At 41.9% G+C, this 26,515-nt stretch overlaps 1 protein-coding gene across 3 annotated transcripts in view; it reads left to right on the top strand.

Annotated features, from left to right (window-relative positions):
* The window catches only part of SEL1L3 (SEL1L family member 3), a 117,633-nt gene that overhangs the window by 79,942 nt on the left and 11,176 nt on the right, over positions 1 to 26,515 (top strand). For 2 of the 3 annotated variants that reach the window (XM_015138127.3, XM_015138128.3), the window contains exons 14-20: positions 971 to 1,033; positions 2,847 to 3,023; positions 6,114 to 6,241; positions 8,979 to 9,062; positions 17,715 to 17,805; positions 17,937 to 18,021; positions 20,136 to 20,245. In XM_015138127.3, coding sequence (XP_014993613.2) covers positions 971 to 1,033; positions 2,847 to 3,023; positions 6,114 to 6,241; positions 8,979 to 9,062; positions 17,715 to 17,805; positions 17,937 to 18,021; positions 20,136 to 20,245 — 738 coding nt within the window. The remainder of the gene's footprint in view (positions 1 to 970; positions 1,034 to 2,846; positions 3,024 to 6,113; positions 6,242 to 8,978; positions 9,063 to 17,714; positions 17,806 to 17,936; positions 18,022 to 20,135; positions 20,246 to 26,515) is intronic. The other variant, XM_078003220.1, reaches the window with a different exon arrangement.

Here is a 26,515-nt window from a genome sequence, read left to right as displayed (position 1 = left end):
GGTAACTAGTGCTGTTTCCGTTTACTATAGAGCTAAGCGTCTAAATAGCGTTTGTAGGTGTGTTTGTTGCAAAACCCTCTCACATTCAAATCACAGGCGATCCTGTCAACTGTTGTCTGAGTCCAGGAGGACCCCATGTGGCACATGGGGATTGGGGGTATCAGTAATTCTAAGTGAGTTTGGAAGCAGCAGTGGTTTACAGCCACCTCCTCCCCCTTGCCTGGCTATCTTTGCTTTCAGATCTACGCCAAGAGATACTCAAGGACCTCCTTCCATTCTACCCTTGAGCCCACCATCTCCCCAGTGGTCCTCCAGACATCTCAGTGTGTTCCACAGAGTTTCTCTCTTGTGACAAGAACCCCGAAGCCCGTGTCTCTCTGTTGTGGACAAACCACCTCCCCTGGAACATCTTGATTTTGCTGGAAGAACCTTGTTAGTTTCTGTTAGTTACCTCTGAGGCAACCGATTCTGCTGCGTTCTATCTTCTGTGGAGCCGGTTCTTGAGCTGATTCTGAAGCAACAATGTTCCACCCCGGAGACCCCAGCCAGCACTGATGAAGGCTGCAAGCGACAGCCTGGTAACTCCTGACTGTCCAACACAGATAAAGTGCTTTATCTGGCTGGCAAATTAGGTAGTCCCCAGAGGAAAGCATCCAGGATGGCCAAACCCATTTAACCTGATTCATAGCTTCCCCCAACAGTACCTGTGGATTGACAGGGTTGCAGTTGACACAGGGATTACTGCTAAGCTGCAAAGTTGAGGTTTGTTGCCTGTGCTCCACAAATATAAGTGAAATAATAATGATGATGATGATGAAACAGCACTGCCTATAGAAATCCCTAAGCTTGGGTTTAAATGAAGAAAGTTAGGGTTTTATGTTTAAGTATTTTATATTCAACACTAATGTGTCTGTATGTGTGCAGTCTGGTTTTATTTTCTTTGTAATCGTCACTGTTTATCAATGTTTAGGGTCAAGGAGTAAAAAAGAACAGACGGCTTGCCTTAGAGCTGATGAAGAAAGCAGCTTCCAAGGTAACACGTGCATATTATCAAAGGGAAACAGTTCCACCACACACACCCACACACTCTCGCACGTCTAAAAAAAGGAAATGGCCAGCCTCCTCCTACAAAGCCCTAAGGTGGAAATGGGGTGGTGAGCGGTTGGTCGCAGGCACGGCACCCCCACTGCAGTGATTAGTCACTTTTTAGTTACAATACATACAGAAACTTGCCACAATAGGGGCAGCAAAATTCAAAAGCTGAATTCACCTTCCAGTCAATAGCATTCGGGCTGATTTTGTTTGAAGGCTAAAATTATAATCAGGAGCTGCCCTCATAACAAGCAGCAGGACCCCTGGAAATTGAATGGGTATAAATGCCACTGAATTCAGGAAACCAGAAGCCTAACTCCTTTGAAGGTTAACTCTGTGGTGTCCGTTTCCCATTTGTTTCCTGTGCATTGATAACAGGGCTGTTTATTAAGTTTATTGCTAGGATTGGGAATTATTTTGCTTTTGTCACTATTTACACTTAAGTAGTATCATCAAGTCGGCTAGTTTCTATACAGCTCTACAGAATGGAGGATACAATGTTGCTTCTGAGGGGCCCCCACCCACACATGCACACACATGCACACACACACACATGCATGCCCAATGCATGCACAGTCACATGTGCACACTCATATGTGCATGCATACTGATGTCCAAATAAATAGATTTGCAGAAACTACTAGAAATCTACACCTTGACAAGGCACCTTATAGCCCTTTTGGCATCTGGATGTGCCTCCAAGGCTACCAATATTTGCCTTAATGATGAAGACTCCTAAAATGACCATGCTGATTTTTCTTCTTCATTCTCGTCTCCTGGGGAGTTCAAAGTTGCATACAGCAGGAAGTTGGAGCATAGAATGAGAGACCTAAAAGATTGTTCCTCCATCTATGTGTTGTCAAGAGGACACATGACCCAGGGAGAGGGAACCCCCTGATATGTACCCCACTCCTGACAACAGAAACTCTAGGGCAGGAGTAGAAAAATAACTTAACGGTAGTCATGGAAGTCATTGGTTGCAGAGGACCATAAAATGGGGCCGTGAGGTGGTTTCTTGGAAGGTGTGAAATTTGCATCTCTGTACCATCCTAGTGGCGAATTGATGTCTAGTGTGCTTTATTCTGAATGAATTTTAACAGAGCTTAGGTAAATAATGAGGAAATACAGTTTTATTGATCTGGAATAGTCATGGCCTTAAAAGTATTAAATGATTCTCATTCTTCACTGCCGTCCCCTTCTGCTTCTGCCCCTCCCAGACCCTGAATTCCCTGTCAGAACTGGGGGTACCACGCAGAGACAGAGCACCTGTGCTGTGCAAGTAGGATGTTGCGTCTGCTTCCCACAGAGTGCGTGTTGGTGTTCAGGGCAGAGGAATCAACAGATGGGCAGGCGGATCACCTAGAAACCATCCCAGTCGGGGCAGGTTTCAGGCCTCAGTTAAGCGTTCATGAATTTCAAGGGCACTATTGATGCAGCAGGGCAATCAGAGGCCTTTTATAGACAAGCGTGTTGCATAAGAGCCCACAGGAGCAGAACAATGATTTGGGGGCTAACATTGCTGCAGAGATGGAAGGCAGAATCCCAGCAGCAGTCGGGTGAAACCCACCTGGGAAGACTGTGAGGCAGGCTTGTGTTTTCTAGCACTTAGTTTTTCTTTAATGCCATCTGCTCCAAAATAAGAGAAAGGGAAGGTTTTGTTCAGGCTTAGGCAGAATGCTTCCACAATAATTGCGTCCAGAGCTCTTTAGATTTCATTTTTCTAAAGTTAATTTCTTTATTGTTCCAAAATTTAGGGATTGCATCAGGCAGTCAATGGCCTGGGATGGTATTACCACAAATTCAAGAAAAATTACGCCAAAGCAGCAAAGTACTGGTTAAAAGCAGAAGAAATGGGGAACCCAGATGCATCATACAATCTTGGAGTCCTGCATTTGGATGGCATCTTCCCTGGAGTCCCTGGAAGAAATCAAGTGAGTAAGACTTGAGGCCCACTCTGCAACTGGTCGGTCCATTGATCATGAAGCATTTGTTGAAGGTACACTGTGTGCCCCAGACACAACCCCAGACACAGTCCCTGTCCTCGAGGAGCTCAGGGGGTCTCGTAGGAAGACAAGATAGTGAAGAGGAAAGGGTGGCATCTGGCCAAGTGCCAAGTGTGTGGCAAATGGTGTGACGTGAAGCTCTGGAGCCAGGAAACAGTGAAGGCCAAAGCAGCCAGGAAGCCTTCATGGAGGAGGGGGTCTTGAGCTAGAGGGAGGAGGGGGAGATGACACAGGACAGGAATAGAATGAGATGGAGCAGAGACTGATCTTGCTAGAAGCAAGGAGAGCTAAGTCCAGATATGACTGCCTGGTGTGAAACCAGTTTTAATAATAATGAAAATACAATGGCAATCTTAAGTGTTGATTAAGCATTTCCTCTGTGCCAAGCTGTTTTGCACCATGCAAAACACCGTACCATGTGCTCTCTTACATAATCCTAATTCTTCTCTGAAATAGCTCTTAATACTCTGGTTATGTCCATTTTTCAGATAAGTGACTGAGGTACTGCGAAATTAAGTAACATAGGGTCACACACTTTGTGGTGTGAAGACCTGGCCCTAGTGCACAGTGGAAGTCCACTCTATTAATAATAATGTTGATGTTGGTAATCATAACCTAAGCTACATTATTATTATTTTTTTTTTTTTCTGAGACAGAGTCTCGCTCTATCACCCAAGCTGGAGTGCAGTGGCACAATCTCAGCTCACTACAGCCTCCACCTTCTGGGTTCAAACGATTCTCATGCCTCAACCTCCGGAGTAGCTGGGATTACAGGCGTGCACCACCATGCCTAGTTAATTTTTGTATTTTTAGTAGAGATGAGGTTTGCTGGTCTTGAACTTCTGGCCTCAAGTGATCTGCCCACCTCGGCCACCCAAAGTGCTGGGATTACAGGCGTGAGCCACTGTGCCCGGCCCTGAGCTCAACTACATTTAACAAAATGTGGTGAACACCTACCCAGTGCCAGGCACCCTTCTGAACACCGAGGACATAGTAGCAGGCAAATCAGTCCCTGCTCTTATGAAGTTTCATTCCACCAAATGGAAAAGACAATAAACAAATAACTATGTAATAGGAGGGGAGGTGAAGATCAGTGCTATGCAGAGAACTAAAACAAGTTCAGGAGGGCTGAGAACAGTGGTTCACACCTGTAATCCCATCACACTTTGGGAGACTGAGGCAGGCAGATCACTTGAGCTCAGGAGTTCAAGACCAGCCTGGCCAACATGGTGAAATTCCGTCTCTAAAAACACAAACCCTCATCACTAAAAATACAAAAATTAGCCAGGTATGCTTGTAATCCCAGCCACTCAAGAGGCTGAGGCAGGAGAATCACTGGAACCCTGGAGGCAGAGGTTGCAGTGAGCCAAGATTGCGCTACTGTACTCCAGCCTGGGCGACAGAGCGAGACTCCATCTCAAAAAACAAACAAACAAACAAAAAATGTATTTTTAATTTTTATATAGTTTATATGTGTATATAAATTTTTATTTATATATCTTTTATATATATATGTAGTATGAGGAGGTGGAGATTGGGAAATGCTATTTTATAATGGAAACCAGGGAACCAGGGAAGGCCTCTTTCATAAGGTGATATTGTATAGACTCCTAAAGGAATCTTACAGATATCTGGGAGAACATTCTGGAAGGAAGGAACAGGCAGTGCAGAGGCCCCGAGAAGGTAGCAGGCTTGGTGTGCTAGAGGAGCAGCAGGGAGGCCAGAGGAGTGGAGTGGAAAGCAGAAGAGACGGAGAGGGTGTGAGACAGGGCTAGGGAGGAAGCCGACCAGTGTGAGACTTAGTTTCTGCTCTGAGCAAAGTGGAAACCACTGGGCAGTGTTCAATGGGGCAATGATGGGTTATGTTTTAAAAGTTCCTCCTAGATCCTGCCTACTGGAGACATGGACAGGAGCAGGGGGTTCATGCATTGGATCCAAGTGAGAGAGGGCAGTGGGCGAGACCAGGGCGGTGTCAGTGGAGGGGCTGAAATTGGGTTCTACATGTATTTGGAAGGTTGAGGCAGCAGGATTTGCTGGTGGATTGAATGTGGGGTGTGAGAGGTGGAGAAGAGTCAGGGATGACTCCAGGGCATTTGTCATCTGTTGCGCTGGAAGAATGGAAGTGGCATTTATTGGGAGGAACAAGATTGTGGCAGCAGCAGATTTGGGGGTAGGAGGGGAAGAATTGGAAGACTATTCTTTTTGAAACACTGTGATAAACCTTGAGAATGTGTTATCTCATTTAATCCTTGCAACAGCCCTTCACTGTAGGTGCTATCTGAAGGCACATTTTTCAGTGGAAGGAAATTAGATTTGGAGAGATTAACCAACATGCCCAAGTCCACACAGCTAGTAAGGAGCAGAGCTGGGATTTGAACCAAGCCTGCCTAACTTCAACGCCCTTGCTTTCAAAAAACAATAGCTAAGTGCCTCAGAAAAATAAGAGTAATCAGTGGAAATATACCCATCTATATGTTTGTCTTATTCTTTCCCTCTACCTGTCTCTGATGACATAAGTGGCTGTATATTTTTATGCATAGCAAATGTGTGCTAACCCTCCCAAGACATCTGTGAGTGAAGTTTTCTTATTGTCACATTCTAATTCTCACCTTCCTACTGGAAATGCAGTTTTTGCACATGAGTTTGAAGAAAGGTTTTAAGCAGGGTTAGGAAAGCAAATGCCTGGATTTTCACCTGGTGTGACTTCTGATATAGTCTTCTATCTAGCCTGCAGGGGGTTATGTGAGGATCAAATGAGATGGCAATGGTATTCATAATTACATATTGTCTTATTTATTGGGTAAACTTAATCAACAGAATAGCTGAGGCAAGGTCATGCATCTCAGAGGCTGGCTTCTGTGATTGGCTATCTTCCTGGAATTGTTGCTTGCCCTGGTTTTAAAGCTATCAGAAGTTATAAGCCTGTAATCATATCAGGCTTAAAGCATCTTACCACCTAGCCTCCGGTGAAACCAGCCCAGCTAGGATGACTCAACGTTTGTTCATCTCTCATTACAGACTTTAGCTGGTGAATATTTCCATAAGGCTGCACAAGGCGGACACATGGAAGGAACCTTGTGGTGTTCTCTCTACTATATCACAGGCAACCTGGAGACATTCCCTAGAGATCCTGAGAAAGCTGTTGTGTAAGACTGTCAAACACTGCATTTGAAGGGAAAGTCATATCCTAGATTCACTGTGCCTGAGCATTTTTTAAATTGAGTTTTTTATTTTTACCAGTTATACATGCATGTAGTCTTAAAAGCCACATAATTTGACAAGACAAAATTAAAAATTTTAATTAAAAATTTAAAAATAATTTGACAAAGGCAAAACAAGAAATTCTTGCCTACCCCGCTTCATCCCACCCCCAGACTCTATTTTCTGCTCCCTAGAATGAATCACTTTCAATCTTTTTTGAAAGATTTATTTATTGATTTTATTTATTTTTTATTTGTCTCTATTTCTAAATAATATGCTTATACCACTATTTCTTGGTATTTTCATGCTAGGCATTGTCTAATGATGTCCCACTGTGAACGATAAAGATGTAGTTTCCTTTGACTCTGCCACCTCCCACTACTCAGCTCATTCACACTTCCTGCCATCTTTCATCTTCCCAATAAGTATATCATTTTGGTTACATTAGTATCAGGGCTTACATTATTATGACCATGTAAATGCTATTTCTAACTGAGCCATAGTATACTATGATTACTTTTCCTTTCTTGCACAACTTTTTCTTTTCTATGGATTGTTACTTATTTTTTATTGTTTATTTGCTAAGCTTTCTGTATACTTATCATTTTCTATGTACTTGATCTCCAAATTCTCCTCCAGGTGCCTGAATTTCCTCTCAGTATGTCCAGACCTATCTACATATTATGTTAATTTAACCTTCCTGGTAACATCCATCCTGGAGTCTTTGTTCAGGACAATGCTGTCATGCTGAGATTAACTGTCATTATTATGGATATTTACTTTCCCTCCATCTCTGTCTTTTTTGGTTCTCTTCTTTGCCAGACCCCTTTCTTTCTCTTTCTTGGTCTGCACTTACATTTTGGTAGAGCACATCCTATAGTAGGTTCCTGAGGTATGGTGAATGGGAGGCACATTTTTGAGGTCTTGCATGTCTGAAAATGTTTTACAGGAATTATCAAACCATGACCCATAGATGAAATGTAGCTTGGTACCTGTTTTGTATGACTCCAAGAGCTAAGAATGCTTTTACATTCCTGAGGAGTTATAAAACAAATAAAGAAGGATATGCAACAGAGACTATATGTGGCCCACGAAGTTTACGGTATTTAGTATCTTGCTCTTTACAGAAAAAGAGTTTGTCGACCTCTGTTTTAAGCCACCCTCACACTGATACCCTGGCTCTCCAAAAGATTGTTCTTCGTAACACATTTGGGTTCAAATCCAACCTGACCTGACCTTCGTGATAAACTTGACTTAGACTGACTTGGTTTTTTATCTTTGTTATTTAGTATATTTGACATGAATATTCATGTTTTGTGGTTTTTCTGTTATCCTCTCGTTATTGATTTCTAGCTTAATTTCACTGTGATGAGAGAATATATTGTGAATGATTCCGATCCTTTGAAATTTGTCGAAGTGTGCTTTATGACTAGTATATGGTCAATTTTGGTATATGTTTTATGGCTTCTTGAAAAGAGTGTACTTTCTGAACTTGTTGGGTACAACATCTACATATATATCAGTTACATCAAGTTTGTTAATTATGTTATTCAGAGCTTCCCCGTCCTTTCTGATGTTTCTTTTTCTGCTTGTTAGGTCAGTTACTGAAAGAAGTATATTAAAATCTCCAACTATATTTGTGAACTTATTTACCTCTCCTTTTAGTTCTGTCAATTTTGCATTATATATCTTGAATCTATGTTATTGGATCACATAGATTTAGAATTGTTTTGTCTTTGTAGTTGATCCCTTTATCATTTTACAATGTCCTCTTTATCTCTGTTCATGGTTCTTGCCTTAAAGTCTATTTTTTCTGATGATCATATAGTTATACCTGATTTTAGTGTTAGAGTTTGTATGATTTATCTTTTTCCATTTCTTTACTTTCAACTTTTCTTCATTCTTAAATTTCAATGCATGTCTCTTGTAAGCAGCATATAATTAGGTATTTGTATTTTTTAATTTTTAAAATTTTGTATTTTTAATTATTTTTTGTATTTTTAAATTTTCATTTTTAATTGGTGTATTTTGTCCATTTACATTTAATGTAATTGTGGATATGTTTGGTTTTAAATATACCATTTTCCTGCTTATTTTCTATTTGTTACTTTTGTTGGGGGGTTTTGTCAGGGGTCACTTTTGTGGGGGGCCTTTTTTTAATCTCTTTTCTTACTCTTCCTTTGTACTAATCAAGTATTTTAAAAAATTATTCTACTTCCCCTTCTATTAGCTTTCTAGTTATGCATTCTTAAACTATTACTTTAGTAGTTATAAGTCTAAAGATTATAACAGACTAGGTCATTACTAATAAACTCCTAATAAATTAGGGAACAAAGCCAAATAGGGAAAGCTAATAATAAGTAAGTAAACATGACTTAATAGAATACTAGAACTCTTGGTAGAGATTGTATTTTTTCATATTGGTGGATATATTTCATTATGTATCTTACATGTCTTTGTTTCCATAAAAGACAACTCCTAATCATTCATAAGAAAGGGCACTAAATGAAAAGCTCAGAATGCATTTTCTTTACCTTCTTAACATTCAGTTCTGGTTTGTTGTTCTATAAAAATTCTAACTAGCAAAATATTCCCAAGTGGGATTTATTGAGAGCATATGAAGAAAAACATTTTATTAAATTTGCCATGGTTTGCATATTTTCTCTTCCCTTTTTTTTTCAGATGGGCAAAACATGTAGCTGAGAAAAATGGCTACTTGGGCCATGTCATTCGCAAAGGCCTCAATGCCTACCTGGAAGGTTCATGGTAAGCTTGGGATCCACGTTAGAGCAAACTTTTTTCCCTGCCTGTCAGTATAGTCTTATGAAATGGAGTCTTAAAATGCAACTGAGAAAGCAATTTGCAGGGAAATCACAGCTCCCAGTAATGATATTCAGAGTATCATGGACTGATTGGCTGTTGATTAGAAAACATAGCATTTCCATGTTTAATTATACACAAAAATTTGTTCTCTAGGGGAATTGTTCACACTCATCAAGTTGAGAGAGATATACAAATACATTGATTTCTCTTTCCTTTAAGCTTGCCCCTTTTGGTTTTAGAGTCTGGAGACAGCATAGGGGATCTTAGGTGAGACCCTCTGCTTTTTATTTCCAGGCCACAGAAAGTCCAGAATTTCTACCTTGTTCCTAGCAAGAAGAGAGATCAGTGTTTAAGGCTCAGGCTACCTCTTCCATAGATGTTTTACCGCATCTGCCATGACTAGGAGCCTGGGATTGCTGGAAGTCCAGTATCCAATGGCACAACCAAACAGATGCCCTTCTTCCTAACCTTCTGGTGGAGTTAGCAAATCTCATCTTGTTCTTTATGGGATGAAACATGATGCATGAGGACCCACAAATGCTCCCTGTTTGCTGTTACTCATAGATTTTACAAATAAGGGACCCCTCCCCCAACTTGACCAATCTCCTTTCTTTTATTTTTTTCTGTCAGTTCTAGCATTCCATTGTTGTTTTAACTTGAGTCACATTTTCTTGGCTGGTTTATTGCCTAAATGATGTGGATATTTCAGTAATAACTAAAAAAAGTCCTCGGTCCACTGCCTCAAAGACATTAGATGAGACTCAGCATTGATCACATTCTGATTTGAACCTTAATTAAAAATTAAAGTGTAAGTTCAAAAGAATGACATTTTCCCTTTTAGTCCATGGCTGCACATGCAACCAACAGATAGCATCTCAATGAGTGAGAATCTTAAATTAGAAAATGTAGGAGAAATGAGGCCAATGAAGAAAGCACCAAATGCAAATTTTTATTATCATCATCCTGTGAAAGTTTATTACCTGTGACCTCACTTTGCACAATCAAAAAGAATTTTTTTTCAGAAAGTTACTGTTTCCCCATCATAAACGTACCTTACAATTTTTTTGGGATGCTTTATCTTGTTTCTCAAGTGAACTTCAGTTCATAAAACTCCCAAATTTGACTTTAATTCATTCTCTGCTTCTTGCTCTCCCAACCTCCCACCCTCTGCTTCCTACAAACTTCTTAGGATGAACTAAACATTCAATATCGGAGTGTTTATTTTTGGGGTTTTCCCAAAGGAAGAGCACTCCTGTAAACACTCCTCCCCAACCCACCCCCGCCCCCATGATGTCTAACACTGTTTCTCTCATGGAGTCTTTGTTAGTTCCTTAGCTTTCTTGCCTACTTTTGATGTTTTGAAGCTTTTTTGAGATGAAGTCTCACTCTGTCACCCAGGCTGGGGTGCAGTGGCACGATCTTAGCTCACTGCAGCCTCCGCCTCCTGGGTTCAAGCAATTCTCCTGCCTCAGTGTCCCGAGTAGCTGGGATTACAGGTGTCCACCACCATGCCCAGATAATTTTTGTGTTTTTAGTAGAGACAGGGTTTTTCCATTTTGGCCAGGCTGGTCTCAAACTCCTGACCTCAGGTGATTCACCCACCTTGGCCTCCCCAAAGTGTTGGGATTACAGGCCTGAGCACCGCGCCTGGGTCCTACTTTTGAATTTAATATCACAAAGCACTTTAGCACATTTTAAAAGCTGCTGTGAAGGGCTAGATGAATTAAGATTTTTGTGACTTGTCCTCCTTCTTAGAATACTCAGCCTCATCATGGTTTTTTTCTGTTTGGTTGGTTGGTTATTTGGTTAGTTGGGGGAAGGAGAAAGGAGACCTGAAGTGTGTCCCGCACCCTTTGTGAGTTTGGATTCAGTTCCGCAGATTTTACTGAGTACGCTTAAATGCAGGATGCCTGGCCACAAGCTTCCACAGATGCCTTAAGTAGGGCTTGGGGAAATTTGCTGCCTCATCTCTTCTGCAGGCAGGTTCTCATGTGGCCCATATTCTATCTGATCTCTGAGCCCTTGCACTGACTTTTCCCTCTGCCCAGGAATCCTACCTAACTCCTTATTTCCTTTTGTTCTTCTGTGGATCATGATTGCTCTTTACACGTCAATTGCCTGATCACATCTATCCCAGTTCCCTAAACACAGGGGTGCCCGGAAAGTGTTCAGAAACTACTGATTGAATGAACTAAGGTGAATAGAGGGAACAATTATAGCTAAAGGGCCATGAGCAGTATGTAAAGATCACTGGGGATACAAACGAGGAAAAGATGCCTGGTTTGGGAAGCTTGGGACAGCCTTCATGGTAGAAGTAATGGATGATGTGGTCTTGAAGGATGGGTGGAATTTCCACTTAGCCAGGCAGGGAACAGCATTTATGGTGTAGGGAATTACAGGAACAAAAGCAAAGTGATAGGAAAATTCTAAGTGAGTCTACAAAACATTATGCCATGTGGGTAAAACTTGAGAGGGATATATAATGAAACCAAAGAGGTGCTACTTTATGGAATTTTGAATGGCAGATTATGCATTTGTAAAGCAGTGGGAAGCCATCAATAGTTTTTTATTTAATTTATGAAGCAGTGGGGAGCCATTGATCATTTTGGAGAGCGTAGTGACGTGACAGAGCCTGTTTCTAAGATGCTTAATCAAACAGCTGTGTATGGTGAATAGAAGGGAGAGCCTGAAAGGGGTTAGTTCAAAAGGAGCCAAGCATTTGTACGGAAGACGTGGCATGAGTCAGTAGGGTGGCTTCTGTCTTCTTTTATCATGTAATCATTGATACGTGTGATATATACATAACCTCCAAAGCATGACAATAAAATGAACAGCCATAAAGCTACCACTCTACTTAAAAAAATAAACATGGCCAGTGCTGGTGAAGGCCCTGCTGTCTCTCCCAGATTAAATCCCATCCTACTGCCAGTACTCAGAAGTAACCATCATCCTAGCTTCTTGTTAGTCTGCCCCTTGCCCTCTTTATATTTTTAATATATATGGATATATTCCTAAGAAATGAATTTAGTTTGGCTTATTTCTGACCTTTATATGATTTTAATTGTTTTTTGTTTGTTTGTTTGTTTGTTTGTTTGTTTGTTTTTTTGAGACGGAGTCTCGCTCTGCCGCCCAGGCTGGAGTGCAGTGGCCGGATCTCAGCTCACTGCAAGCTCCGCCTCCCGGGTTCCCGCCATTCTCCTGCCTCAGCCTCCCCAGTAGCTGGGACTACAGGCGCCCGCCACCTCGCCCGGCTAGTTTTTTGTATTTTTTAGTAGAGACGGGGTTTCACTGTGTTAGCCAGGATGGTCTCGATCTCCCGACCTCGTGATCCACCCGTCTCGGCCTCCCAAAGTGCTGGGATTACAGGCTTGAGCCACCGCGCCCGGCCAATTGTTTTATATAATATATAATTCTTCAACTGCTTTTTTATACTTAACATTATGCTCCTAAGGTTCACACATCTTGCTGGGTGTGGTGGTGCACGCCTGTAATCTCAGCATTTTGGGAGGCCAAGGCGGGCGGATCATTTGCGGTCAGGAGTTTGAGACCAGCCCGACCAACATGCTGAAACCCCATCTTGACTAAAATACAAAAATTAGCCGGGTGTGATGGTGTGCACCTGTAATCTCAGCTACTCGGGAGCTGAGATAGGAAAATCACTTGAACCCAGGAGGTGAAGGTTGCAGTGAGCTGAGATTGAGCCACTGCATTCCAGCCTGGATGACTGAGCAAGACTCCCTCTCAAAAAAAAAATAAAAAATAAAAATAGGATTCACACATTTTGATGCATGTACCTGTAGGTCATTCATATTCACTGCTGTAATAGATCACAATTCATTTCCCAATTCTCTTGTTAATGAATATTTGAGTTCTCTTTCTTTTCTTTTCTTTCTTTTTTCTTGCTTTTCCTTTCCTTTTCCCTTCTGCCTTGCCTTGCCTTTTGTTTCCTTTGTTTTTTAAGAGCAATGCGGCCATGAGCATTTTTTGTGTATCTCCTAGGGCATATAGAAAGAGTCACTCTAGAATATAAACTTAGGAGTGGGGACTCTGGGTCATAGGGGAACATGTTCAGCCTTACAAGACAATGTCAATTGTTTTCCTAAGTGGTTTTAGCAATTTATTATCTTGCCCACCATACGTAAATTTTTATTTCGCCATATCTTTGCTAATCTTGATACAGAAGCTAATTATTTTTAAAGGTATGTCTCAGTCTGGATTTGAAACCTCTTAGTATCAACAGGAAGAAATGTTTTGTATCAATTACGATGGGGAAATCTTTTTCAAGATCTATTTGGGGCAAAGTGCTTCCATCCATTCCTGCTCTCCAAGCTTTCAAGCCCTCCCCAAGGGTTAAATAGGAAATACATGTTTGTTGGCCTCCTCACAGTCCAACATGACATTTTTTGGTGCCATCTATTCTGCTGTAATAGAACTAAATCATCCATCAATGTCCCAGTCCATCCCCTTTTTTCATTTTTGTGTGAGTGAATTTATTCTAGAAGTTATTTTCAAATTACGTGTGTCAGTTTGATGAGCTTGTGCTTTTCCGTGTTGTTCCAAGATTTATATGGGGTAGTTTCAAAGAGGAGCATGATTAAGAAAAGGGCTTTCTGCTGTATCAGCGTAATACAGAAGATAATGTTGTCATGCCTGAGGCTGTCCTCGGACACTCGAAGAAGTTAGCCAAGGAAAGACCAGCTGTCATGTTTCATTTCTCTCTGCCTTACCCCTACATGTGTTGTTTTATCTGCAAGCTACGCATTTTATTGTCCTTTATCTTAAATATACCAAAAATACTTAACCCAGGAGGTTAGCCAGATTATAGTGGGCTTGAGGCAAGGCAAGTAAGCATACATAGCTTCAGGTGAAAGAAATTCACCTTTTTGCAATAAAGCTGGGTCCTGAATTCCACTGAGACCCCAGGATTTTTTTTTTTTCATCCTTATAGTCTGAGCTGCTTCAAGCATTGGCAGAAAAGAGCACATGAAAAATAACATAATTGTGGAGAAACTGCTCAGGGGTACTCAAATTTATAATTCACAGCAAGCAGCCAAAGGATTGATGATTAAGATGTATCATTATAAAAGTTCTAGAAATACATGTGCTGGGTCTGAAAGGAGGATAGCAAATGTGTCCTTAAATTCTTTCTTTTCTCTCAATCCCTTCCTCTCCGCACCCATCCCCTCTCCCTGTCAAAATGACTGTCTAGGGGACAATTTTACTTGCGTGCATTGGAAATAAAGCTTGAAGCTCTGGTTGACTTCCTAAAGCTTGAGGAAATTCAAGGAAGGACAATAGTTTTGCAGCTTGTCTTTGGGTTTCCTGCAATTAAAAAATGCTGAGTAAATGTTTGTTCTATGACTATAAGTGTAGGAACATCTGTAATTAATACTCTCAGATGGCATCTGTTGAAACACAGTAAGAGCAAAGTGCTAGAAGGCTAAATGTGGACAGGGTTTCTGCAGAGGCATTGTCTCAGAAGCTTTAATAAGCTGAGGAAATCTGGTCTTGAGTGGCCAGCCCCTACCTAGAGCTCACTGCTCAGTAGATGTGAACATGGATGGTGGCGGTACAGGCATCGGGTGATTGATTGTGCAAGATGAAAGACAGAGGTGGATTTCTTTTTTTCTTTTCTTTTTTTTCTTTTTTTCTTTTTCTTTTTTTTTTTTTGAGACAGAGTCTCGCTCTGTTGCCCAGGCTGGAGTACAGTGGCATAATCTTGGCTCCCTGCAACCTCTGCCTCTTGGGTTCAAATGATTCTCCTGCCACAGCCTCCCAAGTAGCTGGGATTACATGCACCCACCACCACGCCCAGCTAATTTTTGTATTTTTAGTAGAGACGGGGTTTCACAATGTTGGCCAGGCTGGTCTTGAACTCCTGACCTCAAGTGATCTACCTGCCTCGGCCTCCCAAAGTGCTAGGATTATACACGTGAGCCACTGTGCTCGGCCCAGAGGTGGATTTCTGTTCAGTGCTTTTACGGATATCACATACCTTTTTAGACATCTCTTTCTGATGAATTTCAGTGTTTCCTCAGTGGAAATGCTTGAGAATTCGATGACATTTCCTCCTGATTTACACAGTGATTGGACAATAGAAGTCTTCTATAAAACTCGTTCCTGCCTTCCTTTCCCACCACCAGATCACTTTAGACACAAGATATTATCTTTATAAAGCTTATCATTGTGAATGTTCTTGCAGGGAGTATCAACCTGCATTTCCCCCACCCATTCTGACAACCAGCCTATTGGTTTCTGCTGTTAAGAAAAAATTCTTTTTTTTTTTTTTTTTAGAGACAGAGTCTGGCTCTATCGCCCAGGCTGCAGTGCAGTGGCGCAATCTCGGCTCACTGCAACCTCCGCCTTTCATGTTCAAGCGATTCTCCCGCTTCAGCCTCCCGAGTAGCTGGGATTACAGGCATGCACCATCATGCCGAGCTCATTTTTTTTTGTGTTTTAGTAGAGACAGGGTTTCTACTGTTGCCTAGGCTGGTCTTGAACTCCAGAGCTCAAGCAATCCTCCCGCCTCACCCTCCCAAACTTCTGGGTTTACAGGCATGAGCCACCGCACGCCTGGCCAGAAAAAACCTCATGCTGTTACATTTTAGTAAACACGAGCCACATCTCAGTCAGTTATGGTCACAGAGAGCACTGGCCCAATATTGGACCTTAGTTTGCAGGCCTGCGCCGTCTCCTTTCCTCATCAATCCCTGGTGGAAACTGAGACACCAGTGCAGGCTGAAGTGTCTCTGAAGAAACTTGACAATTCTAAGACCTTAGGAAGAGGACCTTGTGTCAGAATGAGGGGGACTTTCTGCTGGGCCTCCCTTGCATGCCCTCTGTCTGGGGCCTTGGGTCTGCTCTAAGGATTCTTGTCGCCAAACATAGATTTTGCAGGCTATGTTAGCTAATCCCCAAGCTTCTTTCGGGATGTTGTTGCAGCTGCACTTGGGGGCTTGTTATCTGGCTTGCCTCTGCAAGGGACACTGCTCAGCTGACCTTGTCCCTCTTTAGCCTGAGTCATGGCTAATTGGTCAGCTGCCTTAGGTATCTCAGAGCCTGCGAATTGGCTCACTCAGCAGCCACGTGGCTTGTGACCTGCAGCATGTCTGACTGAAGGTCTAACTATCCTAATTTGATCCCCCAGCACCTCTCGGTCTCCAAGGGATTGCCTGCCAGAAGCTGCTTTTAGCAGTTTTGAAAAGATGATTTCAGAATCTGCTTCCCTTACTCCCCCTCACCCAACCTTTCCCCACCGTTTCCTAAACCAGTTCCTAGGTGGAGCTAAAATTAAGAAAGAGCTATTAATATCAACTCCTTAAAATGAAAAATAAGCTTTGAGAAACTACTTATGGTTAAAATAGAGTTCTACTCTTAAGCTGGGTAACGTATAAAAAATTGAGGAAATCAGATAAGTAAAAAGAATAGAATAAAAATGACATGCATTCTCACCACCCAGAAATAAGTGTTGTTAGCATTTTGGTGATAATTTTTAGGGTTTTTTTTTTTCCTCTGCCTATTTGTATCTGCATGTGTATGTGTGTACATGTGTGTGTTCGGTTATATTTTTGTTTTGCAAAAATAGGGTGCACCGTTTTATATACCCTGCTTTTTTTTCACGGAATGGAAAATTTTGCATAAATATTTTGCTATGTTTTTGAATACCCTTCCACACATCATTTTAATGGCCACGTCTGAAAGTAGCTACACTGTGGGTTAATTTCACTAGTCTCTGATTTTCAGACATGTGTTTCCAGTTTTTTGTTGTTGTTCATATAAAGAGCTCTACCATGAACTCTGTGGCAACAGAATCTTTGCACATATCTCTGATTGTTTCTTTAGAATAAACCCCCACAAGGGAGAACTGTAGGGCCACGTGGTATGTACATTCTTAAGACTCCTTCGGCCTGTCCTTCCAGAACCGTTGAATTTATTGGCCCTCAAGCTAGCAGTGGTTGTAGAGTATGTCCATTTCCCCAAGCCTTTGCCATTATTCCAAACATGAATCTTGTACCAATCTTTCAACAGATGAAAGTGGTCACTCATTGTTTTGCAATTATTCGATTGCTAGTGGTGTCAAACGTTTCTTTTATGTCTGTTGGCCATTGATATCAAGTCCCTTGTAAACTGCCTCTCCTTTGCCAAGCTTCTAAGGCACAACAAAAGCTCAGCTTTAATTAAACTCATTCAGAATCCTAAGCCCTATAAAGCCTTTCATAAAACAGAGGACTCCAAAGCACAGGGGTTTTTCTTAACACCATTTATCTCCTCTAAGCGAGGATGGAAGAAGGATTCAAGGACTGAAGGCTAGTAGACAACTCCCAAGCCAACATCCGACATGCCTTTCAGCCAGTAGAGGTAGCTGTTGCATCAACTAGCTCCCCAGCCTTATCTGTGAGTTCAGCCTTTAAGACAGAAAATAAATCAGTGCATGCAGTATTTTTAACAATATTTATTTAAAAAAAAAAAATTCATGATTTTGTGGTTTTTAAAAAAACTGCTTATTTTGTGCCCTCTTATGTTTGAATATAAAGCTCTCTGTGAATATTAGTAAGAACCACTATATGAAATTTATTATTAATCATCTATTTTTAGGCATGAAGCTTTGCTGTATTATGTTTTAGCAGCAGAAACTGGAATTGAAGTGTCACAGACAAATTTAGCACACATCTGTGAGGAGAGGCCAGTAAGTAAAATGTATTCTTCTCAGAGTAGAAGCTCTGAGGTTAAGGATAATGAATTGGGTTTTATGGAGGCAACCTTGATCGCTTGGCCGAAATATTAATGAATTAACTTTTTCTTCCCTTTACCCCTTAGGACCTGGCCAGGAGATACTTGGGTGTTAACTGTGTTTGGAGATACTATAATTTCTCTGTTTTTCAAATCGATGCGCCTTCCTTTGGTATGTATAGAAAAACAGGTGCATAATTGAAGCATTAGACGTTTTTCATCTTTAGTAACAGGGAAGTTCTGACAGCTTTGTGTGAAGTGAGGTATTTCTAAATAATTAGAAAAGAACATGAAAAATCTCTGCCATTAAGATCGCTGAACTCTGCTCTCAGCCTCACACAATGCACTACTCCTCGCCGATTGTCCCATGGAGTGCTTGGACCCAACATCTCTTATTTTTTATTTTTATGTTTTGAGACAGTCTCGCTCTGTTCCCCAGGCTGGAGTGCAGTGGCGTGATATGGGCTCAGTGCAACCTCCACCTCCCAGGTTCAGGTGATTCTCCTGCCCGAGCCTCCCGAGTAGCTGGGATTTCAGGCGCACACGACCACGCCCAGCTAATTTTTGTATTTTTAAGTAGACACAGGGTTTCACCATGTTGGCCAGGCTCGTCTCAAACTCCTGACCTCAGGTGATCCACCCGCCTTGGCCTCCCAAAATGCTGGGATTACAGGTATGAGCCACTGCACCTGGCCCCCGACATTTCTTCTGAGTCAATGAAAATGTAAAAGAGAACGCTATTATGGAGCGATTCTCTGGGCCAGTCATTTGTGTGGATTCCTCTGCTCTGCTCTGCATGGTAGGGGACTGGCCTCCAGGAATTACAGTTCCTAGACTCCTCTACCCACGGGCTTCTGATTCCTTTCAGGCAGTAAGAGGCACTGGCAGAAGATTGCAGGATGGGAGAAGAAGCCCAAGTACTTCTCCCCTTCTCTCTCTGCTTTGAACTGTGTCTCTGGCAGGGGCTACGTTTCCACGGTTCCAGCCCCTGCCTGGCAGCTCCACCCTCTTTGATCTCAGCACCAGGCTCTGGGTCTCTGGTAACATTACAGGCACCCTGTGGCCCCCACGTCCTGGGGATAATAGTAGCCTTCTCACTGCTGATCTCAGCTGCCTATTGTTTTCCATTTGCCTTTTCAGCTCTCCCAACACCCTAGTAACTGCTTCCCCATGATGAAATTCCTCTTTTGAACCAGCTGAAATGGATTCTGTTTTCCTTCTTGGACATTGACTAATACATATACTCTTTTTTTTTTTTTTTTTTTTTTTTTTTGAGATGGAGTCTTGCTCTGTTGCCCAGGCTGGAGTGCAATGGCGCTATCTTGGCTCACTGCAACCTCTGCCTCTCAGGTTCAAGCGATTCTCCCCTCAGCCTCCTGGGTACATGGGATTACAGGAATGCACCACCACACCTGGCTAATTGCTGTGTTTTTTAGTAGAGATGGGGTTTCACCATGTTAGCCAGGCTGGTCTTGAACTCCTGACCTCCAGTGATCTGCCCACCTCAGCCTCCGAAAATGCTGGGATTACAGGTGTGAGCTACGGCACCCAGCCGATACATACACTCTTAAACATAAGTTTTTCTTCAGAGGAAAAATAAAATACATGGCTAAAGCAAAGAATTACCAACAACAGACATCAAAGATGAACAGCAAAATGTCAGATGTGAGGTAAAGCACCTAGAACAACCTTGGCTGATTGGGCAGCAAAGTCGTAGACTGAGATGTGCAGAGCTATTCAGGAGAGCTACCTGGCCAAAGAAGAAACTGTCTAGGGGCCAGGTGCGGTGGCTCACGCCTGTAATCCCAGCACCTTGGGAGGCTGAGGTGGGAGGATTGCTTGAGTCCAGGAGTTCGAGACCAGCCAGGACAACGTGGTGAAACCCCATCTCTATAAAAAAAAAAAAATACAAAAATTAGCCAGGTGTGGTGGCATACTCCTGTAATCCCAGCTACTTGGGAGGCTGAGAAGGATCACTTGAGCCCAGGAAGTCAAGGCTACAGGGAGCCCTGATCTCACCACTGTACTCCAGCCTGGATGGTGGAGACCCTATCACAAAAAATTTAGAAAAAAAGGAAAGCAAAATATGTCTAGATATAGGGATGCTCTGGGTAAAAAGCCTTTTTGCTTGTTTCTCTCTTGACATATCAGGGAAACATAAAGATGTTCTTCAGATACTAATAGGAAAACCTTTCATTCATGTGAATGGGCCAATTAATCTAAAATGTTGGTGTGGAAAAAAAAAAAAAACACTTGACAAATGGATCTGTGCTTTATTTCCTGCAGCATATTTGAAGATGGGAGACCTTTACTACTATGGCCACCAAAACCAGTCACAGGACCTGGAGTTGTCTGTGCAGATGTACGCCCAAGCCGCCCTGGATGGAGACTCCCAGGTAAACAGCAGACACAATAAAAACCAGCTCTTGGCCAGGCGCAGTGGCTCACGCCTATAATCCCAGCACTTTGGGAGGCCAACAGGGGTGGGTGGCTTGAGGTCAGGAATTCGGGACCAGCCTGAGCAACATGGCAAAACCCCGTCTCTACAAAAATAAAAAAATTAGCTGGATGTGGTGATGCTCCCTTGTACTCCCAGCTACTTGGGAGACTGAGGCAGGAGGATTGCTTGAGCCTGGCAAGTCAAAGCTGCAGCAAGCCGTGATCACACCATTGCACTCCAGCCTGGGTGAAAGAGCAAGACCCTGTCTCAGAAAAAAACCCAGTTCTTGGTGACATCCATTTGTGAACTTGCAAAACCAGAATTCTTCCTAACAGTCCTTTATGTGTGCATACACTGCACCATTTACAAAGCCATTGTTCATCCATTTTCACACGCCCATCAAACAACTCTATGAGGACACTAACCATAAGGGTGAGCCTTTATTAAACACCTACTGTGTCCCCTGTGCCATTCTCACATAATCCCTTGGGAGTGGAGATTATTATACCCTATTTATAGTCAAAGGTAATGAATTGGGAGGCTGAGGCAGGAGAATGGCGTGAACCCAGGAGGTGGAGCTTGCAGTGAGCCGAGATCGTGCCACTGCACTCCAACGTGGGCGACAGAGCGAGACTCCGTCTCAGGAAAAAAAAAAAAAAAAAAAAGAGAGAAAAAGGTAATGAATTGTTCAAGGACAAGTAATCAGATGGTAAGCAAAGCGCCCAGCTCCTAAAACTGGATCTTTGGCTCCAAACATCAAAGACATCAAAGGGTATTTCTACCAAATTACATCAAACTCACTCACCAGGTAGAAACTCAAGAAATTAGAAGTGCGTCCACAATAGGAAGCGGTTTGCTTGTACTGTTGGGCTGTGCTTCAGTGACAGAGTTTTTCCATAAATGATTTTTTTGTAAACTTCTTATTTGAAAATAATGTTAGATTTACAGAAATGTTGCAAAAATAAGTGAGAGTTCTGTATACCCTTCATTCGACTTCCCCTAATGTTCACATCTGACATAACCGCAATGCCATTGTCAAACTAAGATATTAATGTTGGGACAGTATTATTAACTACACTTCAGACTTCATGTAGATTTCACCAATTTTTCCACTAATATCCTTCTTCTGTTCCAGAATTCAATCCAGGATCCCACATTAGATTGAGCTGTATATTTCTTTCCAATCTTCTCCAATCTATTACAGTTCCTCAGTCTTTTCTCCTCTTCATGACTCTTGATACTTGAAGAATGCTTGTTAGGTAGCTTGTAGAATGTCTGTTGATTTGGGTCTGTCTTCTGTTTTCTCGTGAGTAGATTGAGGTTATACATTTTGGGCAGGAATTTTGCCTGTTATGATTATTACCATGCTGTTCCAATGATGATTCTCAATTTCCCTTATTCCCTCTACATTTGCTACTTGGAATCCTCTTGTGAGGAGCTCAGAATCATTTTCATGATGGAGGTTTGGATAGTTGTTACCCTCTGCTGCAACGGATTTCTGGTGTTGTGCTTTACAGTCTGACCACAAAACAAAAATTGGAAACTCATCCCTGTATCAATCTTTGGTGGGATTTCTTTGTTGTTGCTGTTTTGTGGGGTTTTTTGAGACAGGGTCTCACTCTGTAACCCAGGCTGGAATGCAGTGGCACAATCTCAGCTCACTGCAGCCTTGATCCCCCAGGCTCAAGCGATCCTCCTACCTCAGCCTCCTAAGTAGCTGGGACTACAAATGCATGTCCGGCTAATTTTTTGTAGAGATGAGGTTTTGCCATGTTGCCCAGGCTGGGCTTGAACTCCTGGGCTCAAGTGATCTGCCCACCTTGGCCTCCCCAGGTGTTGGGATTACAGGCATGAGCCACTGTGACTGGCCAACCTTTTTTTTTTTTTTTAAGTGGAGGTACAACATCACAGTGGTCATGTACCTGGGTTAAAATCCCACATCTCTCTCACTCCATAGCTCTTTGTCCCTGACGAGTCACTAAATCTCTGAATCTCTATTTGCTCATGTGTAAATGGGAGTGATAAGAGCATCTGCCTCATAGGTCGTGAGGATTAAATGAGATGTTCAGTGTAAAGCTCTAAGCCCAATGCCAAGTACACTCAGTGGACATGATCTATTCTGTTATCATTTCCTCTGAAAAGAAGGAGTTGCTGCTAAAGTCATTTGCTATAGAAATAAACTCCCTTAGGTCATATTTCCTGTCACTTAAAATTGGGCCTGGATTTTTTTTTTCAATTTTTATTTTTACTTTTTGGAAAGCCAATGTTACAAAAACAATGAAGGATGTTTTTTCAAGAAAAATAAACCAAAGAATGCACAGATAATTCTATGGCAGGGGTTTTACTCCTTTATGTCTTCATGTTTCCTTGCAGTCCCTGCCCGCAAGCAAATGCATCTGTCATGTTATCTATAGTGTGCCTGTCACTTTTTTTTTTTTTTTTTTTTTGAGACGAAGTCTTGCTCTGTTGCCAGGCTGGAGTGCAGTGGCACAATCTTGGCTTACTGCAACCTCTGCATCCCAGGTTCAAGCGATTCTCCTGCTTCGGTGTCCCGAGTAGCTGGGACTACAGGCATGTGCTACCACACCCAGCTAATTTTTGTATTTTTAGTAGAGACGGGGTTTCACCATGTTGGGCAGGATGGTCTTGATCTCTGACTTCGTGATTCGCCCACCTTGGCCTCCCAAAGTGCTAGGATTAGAGGCAAGAGCCACTGTACCTGGCCACCTGTCACTTTTAAAATCTGTCTTATCATTCATTGTAGGACTGTGTGCGTTTTATTACATAGTCTCTAATTATTACCTCTAATAGCTGCCCCATATTCTGTTGAACTGATTCATTATAATTTCTTAAGCTTTACCTTATTGGTGGATGCTTATACTTTTGTTTACTAACTTATTCATTGATTCGACACATATTTATCTAGTCCTACCATGTCTTAGACAATGATTAGTGTTGAGGACATAAGATAAAAAGATAGATCATACTCTTGCCTGTATGGGATTTATAGTCTACCAAGGAAGACTTGGAGGTGGTTTCCTCTTGTGTTGGAATTATAGCTAGTGCTACAATGAATATTTTTATATTTCCGCCTTTTCTCTTAGTTTGAACACTTTCCTTATAATCTGAGAAATACTATTAATGAGTCAGACAGTCTAAATGGTTTTATGAGGCCAGGCACAGTGTCTTATACCTGTAATCCCAGTTCTTTGGGAGGCCAAGGCAGGTGGATCTCTTGAGGTCAGCAGTTTGAGACCAGCCTGGCCAACATGGTGAAACCCCATCTCTACTAAAAATACACAAATTAGCTGGGCGTGGTGGTGCACACCAGTAGTCCCAGCCACTTGGGAGACTGAGGCAAGAGAATCTCTTGAACCTGGAAGGTGGAGGTTACAGTGAGCCGAGATCACTGCACTCCAGCCTGGGCAACAGAGTAAGACTCCATCTTAAAAAATAAAAGTAAAAATAAAAACATATATAAATGATTTTATGACTTCATGATAGCACGCTGCCATTTTGCTTTCTGAAAGGGCTTTCCATTTAATACCTCACCGATCAGTGGTTAAGTAGAGAAGGATGACTGAAGTCTTACCAGCAACTGGATGCTTTCATGATTTAATTTTGCTAATTGAATAATGATATGTTGATACTTTCTTACTGTTTTTAACATGCATTTACTTAATTACTAGTGATGATGGACACTTTTACATATACTTGTTTATGATAACTTACTTTTCGTATTTTCTTTTCTGTAAATTCTCTATTATTCTTTGCCTGTTTATCTATTGGAATTTTGACACTTTAAAAAATTTTAACTATAATTAGTTCTTTATTTATGTATCTAGTAGATAATGAACCTTAAGCTATTACATTGCATACAACTATTCCCCTACTCTGTTTTCCCACTTATTTTAATCTTGGTATTATTCCATTGATTAGAGACTTTAAAAGTGCACAAAGCCTGCCTGGCGCAGTGGCTCAACCCTGTAGTCCCAGCACTTTGGGAGGCCAAGGTGGGCGGATCACCTGAGGTCAGAAGGTCGAGACCAGCCTGGCTGACATGGAGAAACCTCGTCTCTACTAAAAATACAAAAATTAGCCATGCGTGGTAGTGGGCATCTGTAATCCCAGCTACTCAGGAGGCTGAGGCAGGATAATCATTTGAACCCGGGAGGCGGAGGATGCACTGAGCCGAGATCACACCATTGCACTCAAAAAAAAAAAAAAAAAAAAAATTCATAAAGCCATTTTTTTCTTTTCTCTTAATACCTCAAATTGTAAGAGTGCCTTCCTTTCAAAGAGTGCAGCAGTAGTCTATTTTCTGCTGTTGTGTGAGTGTGTGTGTGCATCTTAAAGATACTTAACGCTTCATCTATTTAGAGGTTATTTTTGGCACCTTGGGGGAGTTTAAGATTTGAGACTCTGCACCCTGTCCTCTTGTGTTTGACGCCCCAGCTCTTCCACTTTCCAGCTGTGTAACCTTGGGCAAGTTGTTTAACCACTCTGTGCCTCAGTTTCCTCATCTATAAAATAGGGAGGATAATACTGCCTATATCAGTTTATTGTTATGAGGGTTAAATGAATAAATATAAAAAACAGAACAATGCCTCGCATATGGCAGGCACTCAAAATGTGACCTGCTGGTATTTTTATCGTGATTGCTACATATGATGGTTGTGAAAGTCCTGGAGTATGCAACATGGTAAATGATGATTTTCATTTAGATTGTTGTCAGAGGCAACTAAGAGGCAAGGTCAGAGGGAAGATATAAAGCCATTCGATGTGATCATGTCATTAGAGAAGCGCAAATCAAAATCACAGTGAGACACCATCTCACACCAGTCAGAATGGTTATTATTAAAAAGTCAAAAAAGAACAGGTGCCGGTGAGGTTGCAAAGAGAAAGAACACTTATGCAGTGTTGGTGGGAGTGTAAATTAGTTCAGCCATTGTGGAAAACACTAGCAATTCCTCAAAGACCTAAAAACAGAACTCCCATTTGACCCAGTAATGAGATTGTATATACCCAAAGGATTATAAATTGTTCTGTTATGCAGACACATGCACATGTATGTTCATTGCAGCACTATTCACAATAGCAAAGATATAGAATCAACCTAAATACCCATCAACGGTAGACTGGATAAAGAAAATGGAGTACATATACACCATGGAATACTATGCAGCCATAAAAAAGAATGAGATCACGTCCTTTGCAGGAACATGGATGGAGCTGGAAGCCATTATCCACAGCAAACTGTGCAGGAGCAGAAAACCAAACACCACATGTTCTCACTTAGTGGGAGCTAAATGATGAGAACACATGGGCACATAGAAGGGAACAATAGACACTACACTAAGGGTGGAGGTTGGAAGGAGGGAGAGGATCAGGAAAAATAACAAATAGGTGCTAGGCTTAGTACCTGGGTGACAAAATAATGTGTACAACAAACCCCCGTAACACATAACAAAATAATCTATATGACGAACCTGTGCATGTACCCCTAAAGTTGAAATAGAAGTTAAAAACAAAACACTAAAAACACGATCCGGAGTTCTTTCAAGGGCAGCAATCTAGTTTAATTGGTCAAGTTCTAATGGTAAGTGCCACATCGTTTTCTGCTTGTTTCTTAATCTGGCCACCTGCTCGGCTTGTGATGGAGGGTGCGCATTCTCCAGGTAGCGTAATAGTACCCATCCTTTATGAAGTATGTCTATGGTCGGGCCATCTCACTGTGCTTATTTTATTGGATCCATACAGCCCAATAAGACAGGTCCTACCTTTAAGGATCAAGAACAAGATGTCAGAGGAAGAGGTAGGAAAATATACCATAGTGGAGATCTGTGCCAAGAAGAGTCATGAGAAGAGGTTTCTGCACCAGCCTAGGAAAGTTGAGATGAGTGCCCTTAGGTGATCCTGTGCAAGGCAGGCACCGCCTTGGGATGTCAGTCATGGGAAGCCGCCCTAGCCACAGAAACACTTTGTCAGATTTCCGACAGGGCTATGGCAACCGAGGGCATAGTCTGTAGGCAGTGGACATGGCATTCGACTCGGTATTCTTGTTTCATTTATGATACAAGGGCATGTTTTCCAGTAAGTTCTGTTTTGAGAGAGTAAGCAAGAAAGGACAGATCTCCCGGTTGACTGGCTTCGGAGCAGATGGGACACAGCAGCTTCTGAAAGCCCCCTGGTTCTCCTGCAAATAAATTTCTCAGATGCATATATT

Source organism: Macaca mulatta, chromosome 5, assembly GCF_049350105.2.
Source record: "Macaca mulatta isolate MMU2019108-1 chromosome 5, T2T-MMU8v2.0, whole genome shotgun sequence".
Taxonomy (NCBI): Eukaryota; Metazoa; Chordata; class Mammalia; order Primates; family Cercopithecidae; genus Macaca; species Macaca mulatta.
This window is presented reverse-complemented; position numbering and strand designations above follow the sequence as displayed.